The sequence below is a fragment of the Dermacentor silvarum genome, chromosome 5 (assembly GCF_013339745.2).
Source record: "Dermacentor silvarum isolate Dsil-2018 chromosome 5, BIME_Dsil_1.4, whole genome shotgun sequence".
In the NCBI taxonomy this organism is placed as follows: domain Eukaryota; kingdom Metazoa; phylum Arthropoda; class Arachnida; order Ixodida; family Ixodidae; genus Dermacentor; species Dermacentor silvarum.
Window position 1 is genome coordinate 158,243,415 of NC_051158.1, and position 20,640 is coordinate 158,264,054.

Sequence of the window (20,640 nt, forward strand, 5' to 3'; positions counted from 1 at the left end):
GTCGCACGGACGGGGGAGTTCACACGGTGAGCAGTCGCCAGGGGCGCTGCAGTGCTATTCTCGATAAAGTCGATGCGATGACGACGCACGAAGTCAGTCATGACAATGATCTGCCCATTCCCTGTCTATTAAGGGAATGGCAACGCCGCACTGCGGCATGGCTGTTCACCGCAGGTGCTTTTACTTAGGCGGCTGTTAAGGCCGCCACTTTACCAACTGAAACGACACTCTAGCCGTAGAGACGGGAGCAACGGCTGTCGCTGCAAAATGGCTGTGTGGTATTCTAGGGTCCGTAGTGACGCAGCACAGTGAGAATGCACCAGTTTATCGGCGTGCGCGAAGTCTCTGCGATGCATTGCGAAGATCGTACTGCCCAGCGACACAATTCATCTACTGTCACCGCTGGCCCAGCGAAGGTGCCTCCATGCGCATGTACGCAGAATTTGAGTGTGTTGTTCACCCCAATGTGCTTGCCGATTGCCTCTGCTGCCGAGCCAACAGCGATCGCAGATGGATATCGTAACGACAGCGCAGCAATCGCATTTTGGCGGGTGAGGGCTATTGTGTGCAGCTAGAAAATTAGACTTCGAACGCAGGAAGGTGTTGCAATTGTTTAGTGTGCCGTGCCTGTGACGAAGCAATGCCATCGCACTGGGTGTGTTTGCGCTTGACCGCTGACCGTGTTTGCGACACTGCGGCTCCGATACATCACTGATGACAGAGCAGCCATCTCAAATGACAGCTGCGATACGTTGTCGTTGGAAAACACTACGTACTGCTCAGGATCGTCGTCCGCCACGGCGCATCGACACCTTGCAAGCAGCAACCAAGGTAGATATACTTGGTAGCGAAGCTTCCATAGAAGCCCATACGTTCAAAACATGGCGGTTCATCGGCGGTTCATGGGGCTTAGCGCCATCTGTGTGAGGAGGGAACACTTCCGGCGGAAGAAAAAATAATGTGACGACATATCCGTTAAAAACAGAAGTGACGTCATTTTATTCTCAAAGGCGCGAAATTTGTTTTCGGAGGCCTGCCACTACAGCTGTATATTCAAATGCCCCGCCATACGACTTGATGGGCGTGACGAGCTTTCAGCGCGGAAAGCGATGCAGGAAAAGGTCAGCCGTACGGGTGTTTAAATTGCACCCCTGCACAAAACATACTTTCTTTGGAGGCCGACGAACCCTTTGGGCGTAGAGCGCTCGTCCTTTCGTAGGACGCCAAGCCCGCCGGCCAGCGCTGTCGCACGAAAACAACTAAATTAAACAATTATTTGGCGGTCGCAACTTACTGCTTTTGACTGAACAGGTTAAGAAACAATGAGACTACGCACGTCACCAAATTCAGACAAACGTCAGCAAGCAAAACAACACAACATGTAAGGGGGGCGTATTGTAACAGGTGAGCTTTACGACCGCGCCTTTTTGCACACTTCAAGAGCTGCATTGCATTGCAGTGATAGCGGCTTCAACGCCCGCCGCTATCGGTGGGCGCTCTTACGGTGGGCGCTGAAAAAAGGTGTTTATTGATAATGATCAAGTAAAACAGAATTGTCTCTTCTTTTCTCGCCATCCTATATAAAATTGATTAGGAACTTTATTTTCGTTGAATAAATCTAACTGTGTCTCTCTTTATTTATAAAACGCTTCTTTCTTTCCCAATGTTTATTCCCTCCAAACATAGTCGCGCTTCAATCGCTGCTCACATAAGCACCCTTGCTGATGTCGGTGACAATTCGTTCTGAACCACTTTTCGTCCGAAGCTTCGCGACCTATGTGAATCGACCTTGCAGCAACAGTGACGTGCTGATAATTATATGCTGTGCGTTACGTCGTCACAATGCAGGCAATGAACCGTGTTGTGGGGCCATCACAGCCCAAAAAGATATATGCATAAGCCAGCGATAGTCCACGCTTTTATATATATATATATATATATATATATATAGTGGTGCTCAATAGATCACCGATGACAGTGCGTTGTCCGTGTTTTATTTCGCCGGTTAAGATTGTTAATGCCTCTCAGTTCCGCACCACGTCGCTGTTGCCGAAAAATAAGTTGGGCGCTTTCCAACCGTGGTGGGCGCGCACAAGAGTTACATGCCTCGCACGGGGCGTGACTATGGTTTTGAGTGACAAGCGAACTCGTGCCAAACACGTACATCGCGAAACCTCCCTCGAGTTAACTCGTGAACATGGCGGCGGCAGCAGCAGCCTGTGTCATCATATCCAGCGGCGGTAAGTGTCAATAAGACCGTCTGGACCCGTTCACCTACATGACCGACGTAGAGTTTCAGCGTCGTTTTTGCCTTTCCAAAACGGTCAGTGCGCCGGCTGTGTTACGAGTTAGGCGAAGGCCCTCGTCTTCGCCTATGCTTTCTGAGCACAGACTGGCTGTGACTAGGCTGCGGAGGAAAAGTTCGTGCGATCGCTTCGGCTCTCTCCGGCTTCAAGCGCTGTTCGTCCACCGCGCCACAGCCCCAGGCCAGGTCCGGCGGGGTCATCGGAGTACTGGGGCACCTGCGAGCACCTGGGGTTCAACCCGGACCAACCAACCTGCGAAGGCGAAGTGGTCACATTATATAGGAAGACTCAGAATCCACGCCGGCCTGCTTTCCGGTGAAACAGGTGCCGAAAGCAGTTTTTTGCAGTTACACGGTACCGCTGCACGGCACGGGCAGAGAGGTGAAGGAAGTTACTTCACCAAAACGGACCGCCTCGGCCGTCCGAACGACCACCTCTCCAGGCAGCAAATTATTTGGCTCACGTACTACGTGAGCAAAAGCATAGACATATGGCTGTTGAAGGAGATGACCGGCGACTTGTTTCCTCTATAGGAACACGCCATCGCCGACTTGGGGAACTACACCCGGAGGTGCCGAGGGACGAGCTGTTGGCGCGACCTCCACTCAGTGGCCCCGGGAAGATAGCGCAAATTTACGAGTGCCTTCTTCGCGGCGAGCAAAAGCACAATGGGGGCCGCCTAATGACGGGCGACAACGTTCCGCCAAACCACCAAAATTACGGTGGTGTTAAAGATGGTGGCCCATAATTCTTCGGCATGTTGTGCCCGACCAAAGGGGTGCTGCGACTTTTCAAGGTCGACCTACGAAAGGCGGCGACATTAGGTGCCATTAGTGCAGCCAATGTTAAACCGGGGACCATTATTATAGACGAATTGGCCACATACAACTGTATCCCAAATTTAGTGGATGCTAATGGGGCTATGCATCAATCTACATTAAGAGACAGTCAACCACAGCGTGAACTTTGTGGACTCCATCACGGGCGTTCACACGCAAAGAATAGAAAGTTATTGTAAAAAAAAGTGAAGCGCCACCTCGTCAGCGGTGGGTACACGGCAACTGCACCGATGCTGGAGTCCCACCTGAGATGGATGTGGTGGCACTCAACGGCCACGTGCGCTGCAAAGACCCTTTCTTGCGTTTGTTAGAAGCCACGGATCGCTCGCGCTACCCAGTATAAAAATTCTTTCTTTCCTGCGGTTGTTAGAAACCATCGCTCGGCGCTATCCAGTATGAAGGTGCATCATAAAGTAAAAAAAAAAATAAAGGTATCTTTCTGACCCTTGTATGAGTGCTTTCCGGCATTCCTGAGTGTTTACACGGTAAGCGCACGGCAAACCACTTCTGCACTAACCGACGCTCACTTCGTCTCGCAGCCTTACTTTGGCGCGAGCGACGAGTGATCTGTTTAAAGCCTAGTGTGAAAACCAGGCGCACACCAATCTGTGCTCGAAAATGCTAGCGCAAGCACGTAGCGAGCCGCGCCAATCCATTCCAGAGGGGGAAAAAAGAGGGCGAGCGTCCCCTCGTGGTATAACACGAAACGTATTACATACGAATTAGTCTAATACACATTCAGTGTACACCTTGTAATCTTTAAAATGCTTATAACCCACGTTATTGTGACTAATATTATTGTACTGAATGCATTTATTTCATAACTTGCTTGTGCCTGTAATGCACTCGGTGGAATGACAAACAAGTGAAAGAAGGCACGACCATGCACCGTCCGTATCATCACGTGAGCCCCAGTTTGTCGACCGCCCATATGGCAACACCCAAGGGATGATAGCCACCCAGAGGGAATCTAGATAAACCAAGATAAACCATCTGAATCTAGATAGATAAATCTAGATAAACCATCTGAAGGCGTGCCGACGGACAAACTTTCTCTTGTTACCATTAGTTCTTTCATCTTGGGGCGTCGCCAGAGCTCGTGAAGATCCCGAGTTTCGCCAAACTCAGCGCACCCTGCATAGCACCCCAGTACAAGTTCACAGTACTCCTTCACTCACTTCTTTCAAGTGCAGGTGTCTTATGGGCTATTGGGGATAAATCGCTCGTGCAGCGCTCAAGAACGCTGACACACTGAAGGAAACGTGACAAAGCACTGTCATGTTTAAGTCTTTCTGTTCTTGTACTTCAGCACTTCAAGAAAGAATGATCCGTTTGCAATATGTGCACCGTGTGCAATGCATAGGAAGACCTGCATCATACAAGATTTATGCATGCTGCTGCCAGGATTGCTTCGATGCCTGCTTGACAAGTAGCATGTACTGAGTCAGTGAAACTGTAATTGGCTTTTGATATTTTTTTTGTTTATATTTATGAAAAGAGCAGATGGTGTGAGTGCCCTGCAGGGAAGGGGTAAAGGTGTCATCAGTGCTTTGCGCAGTCGGTATGCTTAAGCTGCCCAAATCTCTTCAGCTTGCACTAAAATGCATCTCGATGTGATACTATAAACTGTAGTCAGAAAAAAGATTAACTCAAAACCAAGTTCCTAGTGCATCTTTGCAGAATGTGTTTAATTAACTAGTTAACACTTGCACTGCAACATTATGCCAATACGCAGTGCAGCATATGCGCTTGAAATAAATACATTTTGTAAAGGTGGACGACTGGGCCTACAGTAACAAACTTTGTGTTAGCACCGAAAAAAGTGCTGCCATGCATATCAGCCACACCAAAACCACTATGCACCCAATCTACTTCCTCGGTGGCACCCCCATGACGACCGTTCGGGCCCTTCCCACCCTGGGTGTAATACTTAGCCCTTCTCTCAACTTTTCTGCACAAGTCACTAGGCTCGTCGTATTCTGCGATTTGTGACCTGTCCCTTTGTTCCCTGGGGACCTGAGGTTTTCATACTCTATACTTCTCTTATACCGCCACAGCGTGAGTACTGCTCATCAGTATAGTCCCCCTACCAAACTCACCTTGCTGACAAACTTGAGCTTGTTCAGCGCCGGGCAACGCGCACCCTCTGCTCCCATCTTTCGGTCATCGCAAGCTCATGCCTGCCTACAAAGATCCCCTCGAAGCCCTTAAGTGGCGCACCCTGCAATACCAGCGCAACATTGCACTTGTCCGTCTATTCTGCAGGGTGCTGTGCGGCTCTATGGAAACACTTATATTTCTTCTTCTGTCGTCTGAACATCAGGACAGCCTGATCCCCATCACATCTGTATGGTCCAACACCACAACTCTATGCTTATAGAGAGCTTTCTCTCCACCCCCTTGGCCATTAGGACTCCCCTTCCTTGCGACCGTACTGAACCGGCACTCCTGTGCATTGTGCAACGTCGACTTCCCACTGTTGCCCTGTATGTGCGTGTGACGTGATCTGGAAGTGAGCAAGCGTGTTTGTGTGTTTGTTTGTGTGTGTGTGTGTGTGTGTGAGCGAGCGTGTCATCTAGAGGAAATTCCTGCTCTAGATGGATGAATATCAGACGCTGTAGCGTACAGGCATGAGCCTTATTTTTTAGCCTGGCGAGCTGTCTAGAGTGCCATATTACTGCTAAGATTATTATTATTATAATTATAATGATCCCTACAACCACAATGATGGTATTGAAGCCAACATGACACATAATTCAAAATATTTCTGGAGCTTCGTGCGCTGTCATTCTTCTAAAGAGAGCACCAAAGAGGTGTCTTCTTGATGAAAATGGCGATGTCTGGAACACTGTTGATGCCTTCGCAGAACATTTCTGTTGTATACATGGTGTAAAGGATGCTTCAAGTAACTTTCCTCCAGAGCCTGGCACAGTGTTTATGCTATCAGTCAATGAAGACCTTGTTTTAAAGTGTATGAAGTGCCTCAAACCTTCCCTTTCTTGTGGTGTTAATGGTATTCCTCCCACACTGCTTAAGACGTATGGAAACGTCCCTGTTGTCTCAAGCGTCTTCCATAGTTCCATAAAGTCTAGCATATTTTCTAGCACTTGGAAGGTAGTATGGATATTGCCCATGCACAAATCGGGCGCTAGGAGTGCAGTTACTACCTACCGGCCTATATCTATCTGCTGCATTGAGTCAAAAGTGTTTGAATCGGTATTGCACTGCTTGATTTCTGTTAGTGCTAAGAACATTTTAATAGATGGACAGCATGGCTTTGTATGCGGACGACTTAAGTATATTTAAGTCTGTCAACAGTGTTCACGACTGCATTGACCTCCTCACTCTCAAGCTGGTGCAGAAACATTAATGCTACTCTTAAATGCTTCCAAAACTATGATGTTAAGTTACACGCGCAAAACACACCATGTACAATTTTCATATGCCCTTCGGGATGCTCCACTGCCCAGGGTCGATGAAATAAAAGTTCTTGGTGTGTACTTCGACAAAACACTAAGCTTCTGTTCACAAATTAAACATGCACTACATGCCCTTCACGCTCTTGGAATTGTATGTCGTATATTGCATGATGACCACTCACCTGTTCTGTTTCTGAAATCGTATGCTGCTCTGTGCCTTGCACTACTAGCGTATGTCTCTGTAGATTATGCAACGTGCAAATCTAATTCTGACCTCATTGAACGCGTCGAGAATAAATTGATATCTGTCTTCAAGCACCAATTTTGCCATTCTGGCGACCATAGTCCAGCTCTCTAAAATGTACCTCAACTTACACCTTTAGACTCTCCTAAACCTCACCCCTTCGATTAATAAAGTTGTTACCCATTCATTCAAGACTTATTAAATCAGACCTTTTCGTTCCTGTATAAGGTGGTCCATGGCATTATACATTCCCAAAGCTGCGCAATTTTTCGTGCTGCAACAGTATACCAGGTGACATTCCGCATTCTTTGCCTGGCCTTGTTCCATTAAAGACTGTCCTATATATGGCTCGCCTCCAAAAAACATAATAAGAATTGTGCCTGCATTGACATATGTCAGAGTTCATTTCCAATGTATTCTACATATGTAGATAGTCATGTATGATTAACTGCAGTTTACGCTTCCTCGTTTTCTTTTTCCCTATGTGTTTCTCTATCTCACATTGTTTTGTCTTCCACATTTGTGTTCTCTTTACATTTTGTCTCACACATTGCTTTTTAGGTGCACAAGTATGTAGGCCCTCTAGCTGTTCCTGGGCCCTATAATAAACACTTCACTGATTGGTTATTGTTATTGTAGTATGAAATTGATTTTTAAATATGTACTAGTATATTAGTTTAGTTCAGTAGCTTTTGTGCAATATTGTTATAGTGTGACAGTTGTTTAAAGCATCAATTCTGTGTAATGAATTGCTGTTTGCTTGATGATATGCATTGTGCCATTAATTTCTTCTGAGGTTTAATAACGGTTGGCTACCATGTCCAGTGTTGTGCAATAAAATAATACGGCACAGCAATTGTTACATGCCTCACAGAACAAATTGAATGTCTTTCTCAAAACATCATTGTAGGCTGAAAACAGTAAACAAACTGGCATTTCTTTTTTGTGTGGTGACTTGAAGTGCATAAATTTTAAAAATAACCTGTTTACATATATTTTTATATTCTGCAAATGAGCTGCCCCATACATTTGAATAAGTGCTTCACTAGTACGACATGCCAAAGGGCAATGAAAGACGCGTATTAGAACCCTCCGATTCTCCATTTTTAGTATTTGAGGGAATGTTATTTCATGAATGTCGAGAAAGACAGACTTCACATGTTCAAACCAGTTGCAGAAAACATTTTTAGCAATACATTCAATGTGAAGGCCTCCCGATGCGGTGTTGATGCTTCAAAACAACCTAGAAAAATTAAATGTTCCATGGGAAGGATTAGACAGAAACGAGAATCAGGAGACAAGCTACGAAATTGGTAAATTTTAGCTGTTCCAAATGCCTCTTTGTGAGTGCCACAAGTGTTTCAATTCTTTCTTTTTTGTTTTTGCTGATTTTCTCAGTACCCACTTACGCGTTTCTTTCATGCACCAACAAGAATAATTATATTAATAATACATATTTTTCAGTGATACTTTGCAAACCTAATTCATACGTAGTTGGCTGTGCAACGAACTACAAAAAAAAAGAGATCGTACGAGGGCTATTGATGTGACATGCCATGCTCGTGCAGGTCGTGCAAAGCGATCTTGCAGACGACAACGCGAACGCATTCGCTGATGTCAATAGCTTGTGCAGTTGCGTTACCTAAAGGAAACCGTTGCGGCAGGCGTACATTCATTAATCAAACGTGTTTTTATATCTAAAATAGCATCTATATCATTAACTTATTGTTTCAAGCTCAGTTTACAGCAGGCTGTTTTAGGCCGCACTTGGACGGTTGAGGACAGAATGGTCAAGCAACAGTGCACCGCAGCCGAGGAGCGAGCGTCGGCGCGCGTCAGAGTGTATCCTGTGGCTGCGCGCCCTTTTCCCCCAGCCGACGCTAAGCAACGCGTTCGCTTGTCGGCGCGCGCCGACGCGTGGCAAAGCGTGCCTGTGGTTGGGGCTTAACGAAGAGGAGACGCGCGCGAATCGCCCCCTCGCATCAAGACCCCATCCTTCTCGGCACGCCCTCGCACAGCTAACATACGGTGTCCGGGGCGCAATAGCATTCTTTCGGCTAAACGGCATTCTATCGACAGCAAAAATTCGCCTGAATTGTCCGTATAATAGATATCGCAGTAATAACCCACCAGGACATCTCGGCCATCTAAACCCACGGCAACGTTTATGCATGTGAAAAAGCGCGCAGTGAAGTAACAAATCTATCGTTCTTCTTGCAGCTCTCACAATATAACGTTAGTTTCTTTACTTGGCTATACCGTGAAGAACACGGCTCCACTGATTCCAGTGAGGAGAAAGTGCGCCTTTTCTCTATAATGTTTTTTCTTTAATGTGTCAACAAGGGTGGCATTTCTAGTAGCACACTTCAAACGCTGTAGTTTCGGTAATATCGTTCGTACTTGTGGCCTTTGTAACGCTTTCATTGTAGGCTGAAAATTTGTTATTTTCGGCTGCTTTCAAGGATAAGTGCTTTTTAAGGGCTAGACATTTACTAAGGGAGCATTTACTACCTCTCTCGCTCTACATCCTCTCTCGTTTGGGGAATCTACTGTCCAGGAAAACTGCCGAAAAACGAAAACTTTTGCACTTATTTTACAAAATCCGACTATAGACCTCAGTTACAAGTCACCGTCACCTACATTGACACGTGTACTTATTTATCGTTTTTTTTTCTCGGGGACTGCATTCACCCGCTAACAACTTGTCGTTATCGTTCAGCGCATGCACGACGTGCCTGCAGATTTAGAACTTACTCGATTGTGATCGTTCATTCCATCTGGTTGGTTGTTTTTGCCGAACCTTGTATAATCAGATTACACGTGTGACAAGAATTACATGCGTGACAGAAAAGCACCTGGAGTGTCCATATAATTGCTATCGCAATAAAAGTATTTAACGGTCTGCGTTTCTGTAAGGAAGGTTCATTACAGTCAACGTATAAACATTGGACAGGTGACATCCTGTAAGCACCACTTGCCACTCGCAGTCCGAGATTATGTACTGGATGAAGTCGTCGAATGTATGACTGGTGAAGTCATAAACTACGCAACCGGAGTCTAGAAGGGCACGTACAACAGACCGGTAAATACGTAAGACACATTTCGTCGGAACCCCAGAGCTTATGAGGGAACACTTTTAGGATATTCAACGCTTTATTTGCCTTATAGGTTATTCTGTTCATGTAGGCCAGGAAGTTTAGTTTGGTGTCAAAGGTTACTTCTAAATCTTTATAATCTTGTTTTACTGGCAGTGTGGCGTCATTAAATTTCAGGACTGGGTCACAGTGTAGCCCTCGTTTTTAGGGGCGAAGCTCCTTAGGGTGTGGGTCTGTCCCTCCTCTGTAGTATGTAGTAGTAGTAGTAGTAGTAGTAGTAGTCGTCGTAGTAGGTAGCCACGTCTACTTTTATGAAAAAAAATCCGAAAGTTGTGTCCGTAGCGCGTAATCGAACCAGGGACCCCTCGCTTCCGAACGCGCGGCGCTAACCACTACGCCACGAAGCGCACAAGGACACACGCACCACGATGACAATAAATACCCAACATTAACGAAAGACTGCGCGTTTCTAACGTGTTTGTGCTAGCGCGTTACGGCCCGTGTAAGAAGCTGGTGTAAGACGCTGTGGCCTGTCCGCCTTACCCCCGTATTCATAAACGCTCCTCGACTTGAACTTGACTTGCCACCGCCTTGGGCAGCGCGTTCGAAACGCGTTGAAGGCGGTGGCAAGTCAAGTTCAAGTCGAGGAGCGTTTATGAATACGGGGGTTATACTCTCTCAGCAGTCATGTGATGGCGTCGGCAAACGCGGTGCACGTTCCGGCATGTGTAAATGGCTGCGTAAGACGCTGTGGCCTCTCCTCCTTACTAGAGAGTACTGCACGTTTCTAACGCGTTTGTGCTAGCGTCCCCTTAAGCGGGAGATGGTGCAATTATAATGAAGGACGCTGTTATAAAATAGGAATGACGTCACATATGGCGCGTGTCATTGGTGGAAGTCAATCGTTCGATTTAGTGCGGCGAGACTGGGCAAATTACACGAAAGATTCACGGTTTACCGATGATTCGCTCCGGAGCTTCGCCCACTCATCATCATTCACCCCGTGGATATGCGGTGTTTTTTTTTTTGATAAAACAAAACAATCACTGTGTTCTGGGTGGAGAAGCGGAAGCCATTTTTGTGAGCCCATTCTGTAAGTTTATTTATTGTGATTAGAAGCTGCCTCTCACAGGTTGAGAAATTCAAGCGTGGAAAGCTTGAATTTCGAGGTATCCAGAGTGCATAAGAAAGGAAGGTATAATTTTTAATAACTGTGTTCCTTTTTACTATGAAAAGTGTCGTGATGAGAACAAAGCCTTGTGGAACACTACTTTCCTGTGTAAATGTATGAGAAAGTACGGGGACGAGGTGTACCTGAAATGTTCAATCAGACATAAAATCAGCTACGCATTTTAGCATTTTACAACGAATGCCGAGGTCAGCCAGGTCTCTTAACATTCCCTATCTCCACGTGGTGTCATTAGGCTTTTTCTAAATCAAAGAAAACTGCGAGACACTTTTGCTTCTGTAAAAATCCATATCGAATTTCATGTTCTAGTCGGACTAGATGGCCAGTGGTTGCACAACCCTCTTTAAATACACGCTGGTGAGGGTCTATTAGGTTTCTTGATTCTAAAATAAATGACAGTCTTATATTAATAATGCTTTCATGTGTTTTTGCCTAACAGCTTGTCATGGCAATGGGTCTGTAACTCTTTGCGGATGTTGGGGATTTACCAGCTTTTAGAAATGGGAGTACTATTCCTTTTTTCCACTCTTCCGGCATTATCCAAGATTATGATGGAAAATTCAAGTTGAGCCTCTACGTATGTTTGGGATAGATGTGTCAGCATGGAGTAATGGACACGGTCCTGACCTACCACTGTTTTTTTACCTGCAGGAAGGGCTCTGTTTAATTCCTGCTGTGTAAGGGGGGCATTCTACAGTTCATTTGACGCGCTAATAGTGCTTCCGTTTTTCAACATAATATTTCAACTTAAAAATCCTTTTGAATAATTCACTGAGCTGGAGAGATTACAGAAGTGTTAGCCAAATATGGAAGCCTGTTCTTGAAGTGTTCCTTGTTTGCCTGATCTTGTGTGTAACGAGATTGGGTAAGATAAGCAATCTCCCCGAAACTTCCTCACCTTTTCCCACATTTGTTTAGATGTTACTCAACTGTTTATTGGCGATATGTATTTCTTCCGCGATGTTTTTTCCGCCTGCCCTCGAATGATACGCGCTTTGGCTTTGGCTGTTTAAAGCGTAGGAGGTTAGTATAGGTCGGGTATCTTCCTAAGGTACCCAGGCCATATTTTGATGTTTTCTAGCTTGTGTGCACTGAGCAGTCCACCAAGCATTATGTTTTCTGCGCACAAGGCTAGACGTTTGGGGTATTGCCTTTTCTGCCGCTGAAATTAAAGTCGCAGTAAACGTTTCAATAATTTCGTTTACACTTACTTGCGCTTACCTTTACTTGAAAATACTAGTTCGAGTTTTTATGTTTCATGATAAGCGGCTAGTCAGCACTAGTCAGCAAAATGTATTTTCCAGTGATGTGGCTTAATATATATAATGGGCAGTGATGATGCGAGTTTGATGATAGCCGGTAAATAATCACTGCCATAGGAGGTGTCCAGTGCATCCCATTTAAAAACGGTAAAGGGAGACGGTAAGCAAAAGGCGAAATGTAGGCAACTAAAATTACGGGAGCTCGGTGAAAATTATGTTGGCGCACCTGAATTCAAAATAAAAATGTGATTAGTTAAAATGAGATCTTCGATAAGTAGCGCTCCTTGATAAGTTCTATCACTACCCCAAAAAGTAGAATAAGCATTAAAATATCCGTCTAAAAGAAAAGGCTCAGACCGCTGTTCTATTAAACTTTCGAGTTCCCTCATTGTAACGTGGGCAGGAGGTGGAAGCTAAAGTGAACAGATAGTAACAGTTTTATATGACAGAACAGTGATGGCTACAGCCTCAAAAGTGTTATTCAATTATACGTTGCTCGTGGGATACCACCTTGCGCGACTACAGCAACCCCTCCTTATAAACGACTGGAATGTTCATGCTCCGTTCACGCAACGGTAAAACCTTTAAGCAGTTTACTATTTTAAAGGCCTAAATTCGTTTCCTGTAGGCAAAATGCGACTGGCCAGAACTCATTTATAATGTATTTAATGTCACCTAAATTGTGAATCAGGCCTGTAAAATTCCAGTGTATGCTAAAAGCCGTAGTGATGGAATTGAGAATGTTATTTTATGTGTATTAGCTCAAAGGTTGTAGGTGACATGCGATAAAGGCGTATTATTTGCAACGGCGACAATCGTTGAGGTTACCGGTCTTTTTTGCGGCCCACTTACAAACAGCTTGTCCTTGGCGCTCTCCAGAGAGCGCTTATCTTTTTTCGTCAATGACGTCAGAGTTGTTGCGTCGAGACCCACAGCCTTCTCCGAGGCACTGGATGAACGAGAACCAGGCGCTGAGACGCGCGTCTCAGGCCTTGTAATTTGATTTACCTTAGGGCCCTGCGAAACCGGCGCCTGCAAGCCCTTCGTTGATGATGATGGACAGCACAGGCTGCTACCACTAAAGGGGGGGGGGGGTTGGAGTTGCTACTGGGCCACTGACTGAGACCCCTTTAGACCCCTGAGACCATTGTACCGCTCCCCCTCTCCCGCCACCCTTGCATAAGTTCTTTGAGGGAAGTGTGAGAACTTTTTTCTTGCTTTATAAAAAGGTATCTTCTCTTTCACCGTGAGTGCAATTATCTCATTTTTTTTCTTCCCGCAAGGGCAAGATGTGAATACGCTGGATGATCTCCATTGCACTTTGTACAGTGAACAGGAGCATTGCAGTCGTCTGACAGGTGATTGGCACTACACTTTGCACATGTCGATTTACTTCTGCATGATTGGGATGCATGTCGGAACCTCTGGCACTCGAAACACAGCACTTGGCACTTGAACAACTGGCACTTGACAGTGCCAGCTGTCATCCTTCTTTCTGACGAGCACGACCGGGAAAGGCCACGGGCTGCAAGAAGGCTCAATGACATTTTGAGCAAGCATCTTGTCGACTTCCTTCTGCATAACTTGGCGCTCAGTAGGGGGACGCGGTAGGGCCGTCGATGAATTGGACTAGCGTCGCCAGAGAGTATCCGATGTTTCACAACTGACGTTTGACCCAGTGGTCGGTCATCGAGATCGAAAATGTCCCGGCACGAGGCCAGAAGGCATTGAAGTGCGTCCTTATGGTGGGCCGTAAGGTCAGGAGTGGTCATTATCGTGAAAGGTTGTAAGACTCGGGTTGTAGGACCCGAACCAACAGAGGCAGGTGACACAGTATCACCAGTTAAGGCTGAAATATGGTAGTCGCAAGCCGGGCCAAGGTTGCAAGAGATATGCCCTCAGGTAGCACTTGGTAACTACGGCCGAAATTCGCAACAGGAAGACAGGTGGCATTTTCTTTTATACGGAAGACCTTGTTTGGAATGCGACGTTCTGCGACAAGAGGACGGTGGCATTGGGCGACACGATGGTATCGCCATCGGCGACAGGTGGATGGGGACAAAGGGCAACATAGGTAACGGCCAGTGAGGTAGGCGAACGCAATCGGTGGAACATAGTCCACTCGGCATAGGATCAGGAGGGTCTACGTCATACGGTAGGGCGAGTTGGACAACACTCGTAGAACAGTTAATAACGGCTGAATTTGCAGCCAGAAAATCAAGGCCTGTGATGATTTCGTGTGGGCACTGCTGCAAGACATCCAACCAAATAGAAATATGGAATCCGGCAACAGCGACACGGGCGGCTCGCATCCCAGTGACAGCAGAAGTTCCACTGTCGGCTACGCCGACGACAGCGAGCGGGGCAGGACTTCGGGCTTTTTTTTAGGCGTGTACGGAGAGAGACAGACAGAGAAATGACTATTTTGCTCAACAAAATGTAGTTAGAGGAGGGGGTAATGACTACAAGCCTCCCCCTGCCCCTTTACACGGTGGCCGGCAGCCTCTAGACCGCGGTGGCGTCTTTAGCCATTTGGACTAGGCTTGCTTGAAAATCCGGGTCCGAGCTGAGCAGCACGGTCTCTCATTGCTCCTCATCTCTTATTACTAAAGCTAGTTGTTCTGTTGCTGCCCTGTTGTTGTTATTTTATTGTTTCTGTGGGCATGCCCAGATTATGTGTTGAAGGTCTGCTCACTTCTTACAATGCTTACTTATGTCTGCATATAGGCCTGGGTGATAGTGACTGAAGGCAATGGGGTTGGCGATTGTGTTGGCTTGTAATAGCCGCCAAGCCACCGATTGCCACTCGCTGTTTAACGAGCAATGCGCTGCCGGGTCTCTAGCACACTGAACACAAGATGTTTTGTAGCCGTGTTGGACCAGCCAACACGGCTACATGAACTAGAACGAACTAGAATGAACTAGAATGAGTTATTTCCTGTGAAGAGTTATTTCCTGTGATCCACATAACGATAGGCCTTTGTTATCGCAAGAATAATTATTCGCAAAGCTGAAAAGGACATTTATTATTCCTCTTGTTCCATAGACATGTGGAAATATAGTTTACAAGTCAGGCCGTATTATTGTTCCAGAGAGTAAACATTTTATTACAAAAAGAAAAGGTAGTAAGAGTGTGGGAGGGACCCCTGGTCCGGGGTCCCTAGAACGATCTCCGCGACAGCTCGGGCCCGTTGAACTAGGGCCAGGCGGACCTCGGGAGCCCCGTCGCGGAGGGCATCCTCCCGCAGCTATTTGGTGCGGAAGGGGTGCAGGATGACTGGCAGGGGAGGAAATGATTTTGCGGTGCACTCCACCGTGACATGGAACGCCTTGGGGGAGCTGCTACAGCCCGGGCAAGAGTCTGCGTAACGGTCAGGGTAAAATTTATGTAGGGAGAGGAGGTTGGGAAATGTGTGTGTTTGGAGTTGGCGGAGTGCCACCTCTTCCTCTCTCGAGAACGACAGCGGCGGCGGACCCATGGTGTGTCTAGCTCGTGTAAGTATTTAATACGTCTCTGTATGTGAGTGGGGAGCCCACCTGATCTGGACTCCGATCCTCGTCATGCCGGGCAGCTCGGAGGATAATTTTTCGAGCGATGCGTGTGCGCGGTCATTACCCCGCAGTGAGGCATGGGCCTGGAGTCCATAGCAAATAGATGCGTTGTGGGGCAGATGTGTCTGTGTTTGGTGACTGGTGTAGGATGTGAAGAGCCGCCTTGGAGAAGCCGCGTCCCGTCAAAAAGGCGCGGCATGCTTTCTGGGAATCGATTAGGATATACACCTCCCCAGGAATCTGGAGAGCGTGTCGCACAGCAAGCGCTACTCCAAGGACTTCTTCGTGTCCAGGTGTAGCACCCCGCAAGGAGGCGGCCGTAAGAAATGTTTCAGCGCCATCCAGCACTGCCGCGGAATACCCGTTGTGGCACCGAGCAGCATCCGTGTATAGGGTATTATCTCAGGGATGTGACCGAGCATGCGCACCAGGTACCGTACACGAGCGCGCCGGCGTCCCGCGGCATGCTGAGGATACATGTTTCGTGGTAGTGGGGGCACCTTTAAGGCTGTACGGACCCAAGTCGGTATAGTGATGGCGATATCCTCATCATAATTGTGCAAAACTGGATGTCCCAATCTCGAGAGCAGGTGCAGCCCAGTGGGTGTGAGCAAAAGACGTTGCCTTTGACTGGCCCACTGAGCTTCCAATAACTCATCGATAGTGTTATGCGTCCCTAGGGCTAGGAGACGTTTCGTGGCGGTGTAGTGTGGGAGGCCGTGGGCGAGCTTGGTCGCCTTTCGCAGCATCGGGTCGACCCGTATCTGCTCCGACTGCGTAAGTCTGTGCGAGGGAAGGTGGTAAGTAATGCGGCTGATCACGCAGGCCTCCACGAGGTGCAGTAGGTCCCGTTCCGTAGACCTGAGCACCTGTTGGAGACCCGACGAATCATGGCCAAAGTCTGTTCGGTATGCCGGGACAAGAGAGATGCAGTGTAGTTCACCTTCGCGTTCGCCTGAACGTGTCGTCCAAGAATGCGAGCGCGGTCTACCTGGGGGAGAGGAACGCCATCCACGTGCACCATGATTTTGGGTGGAGGGGTAATGCTACGTGCGCCGATGAGAACAAGCTCCGACTTTTGTGGGGCACAGGACAAGCTGCCCTGTCGTGCGTAAGTGGGGACGATGTTGACGGCCTGCTGCAGTCGATCCTGAATGGCCCCGTCTGACCCTCGCGTCGTCCAGATCGTGATGTCTGCGTAAATCGCATGTGCAACATCAAGGATCTGGTCGAGCTGCTGAGGTAGTCTTGCAAGAGCGATGTTGAATAGAGTGGGGGACAGAACTGATCCCTGTGGGGTGCCGCGACCTGTGAGGCGAATAGTATCCGACCGATGTGGTCCTATTCCAATGGTGGCAGTTCTGTCCCGCAGAATAGACCGATTGTAGTCATACATGCGGCCGCCGCAATGTTATTCTGCAAGATTTCGAAGAATCAAATCGTGTGCCACGTTATCAAATACTCCTTTTAGATCAAGGGCGAGGATGGCCCTCATCTAGGCACGGGACGGGGGCGCCGATAACCTCTTCCTTGAGCTGTGGAAGCACGTCCTGCGTAGAGAGATGTGCCCGGAATCCGAACTGTGAGTGGGAGAAGGACTGTCGTTCGAGAAAAGGTTGCAGTCGCCGCAAAAGCACGTGTTTCATTAGCTTTCCGATGCACGAAGTAAGGGATATCGGCCGTAAATTTGCTATGGCTACGGACTTGCCTGGTTTGGGTATTAGCGAAATGTCAGCATGACACCATGCCTGTGGGAGCGTGCCCTGACGCCAATGATCATTGAATAGGTTTGTCAGATGATGGAGGTCTGAATCACTAATGTTTCGAAGGGTGGAAAAGCTGATACGATCTGCGCCTGGGGCCGTGTTTCGATAGAGATCTTGAAGTACCACGCGAACCTGATCGATTGTAATGTCCGCGTCGAGTTCCTCGTTAGATTCTTCTGCGTGCGGGTAACTGGGATACTGTGAGGTGTGCAGGTAGGGATGAATCGTTTTTCTAGCTCTTTGATAAGAGCAGCCGCATCGTCTCGGTACTTATGTATTAGGCTGTGTAGGCGATGAAATGTTTGCGTCCTTGTAGTGGCGGGATCTATGAGTGCGAGAAGTATCGACCATGTTTTCGAGGGGCCTAGGGTGCCTGAAAGACGCTCGCAAAAACCTCGCCAGTTGTTTCGGACAAGTGTCTCAGCATATTCCTGTGCTTCCTGCAAAATTTGGGCGATACGCCGGCGAAGCCTGCGATTGAGGCGTTGGCGTTTTCAGCGTCACGTGAGCCCCCTACGTGCCTCCCACATATGCAGGAGGTGCGTGTCCACGTCCGGGGTTGCAGTTGTGGTAACGACTGTGCGCCCACACACGTCTAGGTCAGCAGAAAGGGACTCGAGCCATTGCTCGTATCCTAGACCTTCGCTAGTATTATGTCGATGCTCCCTGAACCGCGTCGAGTCCGTGATGCGCACTTTACGCTCGGGACAGTGTGCACTCTGCAGTGGTAGGGTAGTGGCCACGATATAATGGTCGCTGGCTAGATGTTCATCGAAAGGACCACGCGCAACCACTGGTCCTGTGTTTTTGGAAAAAGCAAGGTCATGGCACCTGTCACGTGTGACGTTGTTACCCAAACGTGTTGGGTGCCCTGGTTCTGTATGTAAGGTGTATCTCAAGTTACATATGTCATCCAAGAGTCGAGTTCCTTTGGCTTCAGATTTGCGGTACTCCCAAACAGTATGCGGAACGTTGAAGTCACCGCACACGAGAAGGGTGCGCCCAAGGCGTCCAAATTCAATTTAACGGCGATGAAATCAGTGCATGTGCAAATCAGTGCATGTGCATGAGCGGGGATAACTGTTCACGTTAAGTATGAAGAGACTGCAACTGTTCTTGCCCTGTGTAATGATTTCAAGAATTTGGTGGGGGATATCGATGTCAATAGTGTGGGAGTTGCACGTTAAGTGTTTAGATACCAGGGCTCGCACTAGTGGAGAGGTACTCGTAAAAGTGGTGAAGCCGGATAGAGAAGGGGAGCAGTTTGGTTCCTGTAGGAGGATAATATCAGGAGGGTTTGTGGACATACCAGCGTACCGTTGCAGGGATGCCCTTTTCCAACGGTATCCTCTGCAGTTCCCCGGCCAGACCACGATGTGCTGCTTGCTTAGGGTCACCATCATCCTCGTGAGAGGAAGCCGCCGGGTGTGAGTATGTGTGCGATCTTCTTGCACCTGTAAGGGGTGGCTGGGTACGCGCGGATTTGGAAGCCGGCAGGGGTGCGCCTATAGAATGCAAACGGCAGACTAACTCTGCGAATAGGGCGTGTGTCCTCTCCTCTGATGCATGTATGACGCTTATGATCTCCTGCCGGAACGCTAGAGACTCCTTCCGCGCTCTCTCTATAGCTGCCTGCATTCTGGCGTTTATGCGCTCTATTGCAGCATCCAACTGTGCATGCATGTGAGCGTGGCGTGCTTCCATGTCACGGCGTAGCCGCGCGATTTCGGGGAAAGAACCGGTGTGGGTGTTCGGTAGGGGAGTAGAGGGGGACCTGTTGTGCGGTGATGGTTGGGGGGGGGGGGGGGAAGCGAGCTGTGGAGAATCCCGCGGGCAACTTACCTGCCGAGGTGCCACCTTGGCATTGGTGTTCTCCGGAGCCCGGGGCTGCTGATGGTCTGGGGTAGCTACTGAAGTTGCCGGCTTGCTTAGTAGTGCCTTCCTGAAGGGCAGCGGCGCTGCCTGAGATACCGGGGCAGTCTGACGCTTCACCTGGTTGCGGGCAGAGGACGACTGGAAGCGGGATCGGGAACGGGACTTGGAGTTTGCCCGAGTCTTGGGGCGGGATCTGGACGGCGTCTTCGAACGAGGCCGGCCAGCTTTCTTGAATGATGTTCCCGAAACAGGGGTTATCTCTGATGAAGGAGCCCCATTGTTGGAGGCCTTCAGTTGCCGCTGTTCATCTTCGATGGCTTTTTTCACCCAGGCTCTGTTGAAGGGTTGTCGCTGGCATTGCGGGCACTTCGGTTGAGGTGTAGGATGGTCCCCTCCACATGATTTGCACCGGGGAAAGCATGGGTGTGATGGGGCGCGATTTGCGATGCCGCACTGTGCGCAAATGGTGACGTCCGGTGTGGGGCAGTGGTCGGCTCGGTGTCCCAGTTTGAGGCACGTTTTGCAGATCGGCTGGCGGGGATGGTGTGGGTAGCAGCGGATCTCTGCCCCAAGAAATCGGACGAAGCGTGGCACACGTAGGCCCTCGAAGGTGACCAGTGCAATATTCGTCTGATCCATCATCTGAGCCTGTAGTATCTGGATTCCAGATGCTTGCATCTCTTCTACCAGCATATGTGAGGGGGTGCCTGGTCCCAGTCCCGGAACGACACCCTTGCACGAATCATCGGGGGCAGCTATATATGCAGACACCGGGTAGGTGCGTTGGCTGATCGACAGTTCCTGGATATTCAGCAGGGCGTCTGCGACGTGCGATGATGGGGTGCTTATTACAGCCAGGTTTTGTTCTGGCCGGGTCCTTATAGGATGAGGTCTCTCCGGTCATTTGGGCTCACTCCGGCCGCTGTCCAAAGCGCGGTGGCCAACGTTGGTCTGAGCCTTTATCCAATCTGAGGCCGCCAAGAGGCCGCAGGATAACTGTTTCATCTCTGAGGGGAAGAGGAGGCCGGCGCTTTGGCCCGCTCTGCCTGGGCTCGGCGAAAGGGTGTGCAGAGGCGTTCTCATGGAGCGAGGC

General features: G+C 48.5%; 1 protein-coding gene across 1 annotated transcript; it reads right to left on the reverse strand.

Moving 5' to 3' along the window:
* Positions 1-18,432: 18,432 nt before the first annotated feature.
* Positions 18,433-20,552, reverse strand: LOC119454512 (uncharacterized). Its single transcript, XM_037716421.1, has 3 exons — positions 20,462-20,552; positions 19,515-20,368; positions 18,433-18,471 (listed from the first exon to the last, which is right to left on the reverse strand). The coding sequence occupies exons 1-3, from the start codon at positions 20,550-20,552 to the stop codon at positions 18,433-18,435; spliced, it is 984 nt and encodes a 327-aa protein (XP_037572349.1).
* Positions 20,553-20,640: the final 88 nt, after the last annotated feature.

Coding starts and splice junctions, on each gene's coding strand:
- LOC119454512 (XM_037716421.1), bottom strand. CDS start 20,552: ATGAAACAGTTATCCTGCGGCCTCTTGGCGGCCTCAGATTGGATAAAG. Junction 20,369..20,461: donor CGCTTTGGACAGCGGCCGGA/GTGAGCCCAAAT, acceptor CGCACGTCGCAG/ACGCCCTGCTGAATATCCAG. Junction 18,472..19,514: donor CCAAGGTGGCACCTCGGCAG/GTAAGTTGCCCG, acceptor CCAAAAACACAG/GACCAGTGGTTGCGCGTGGT.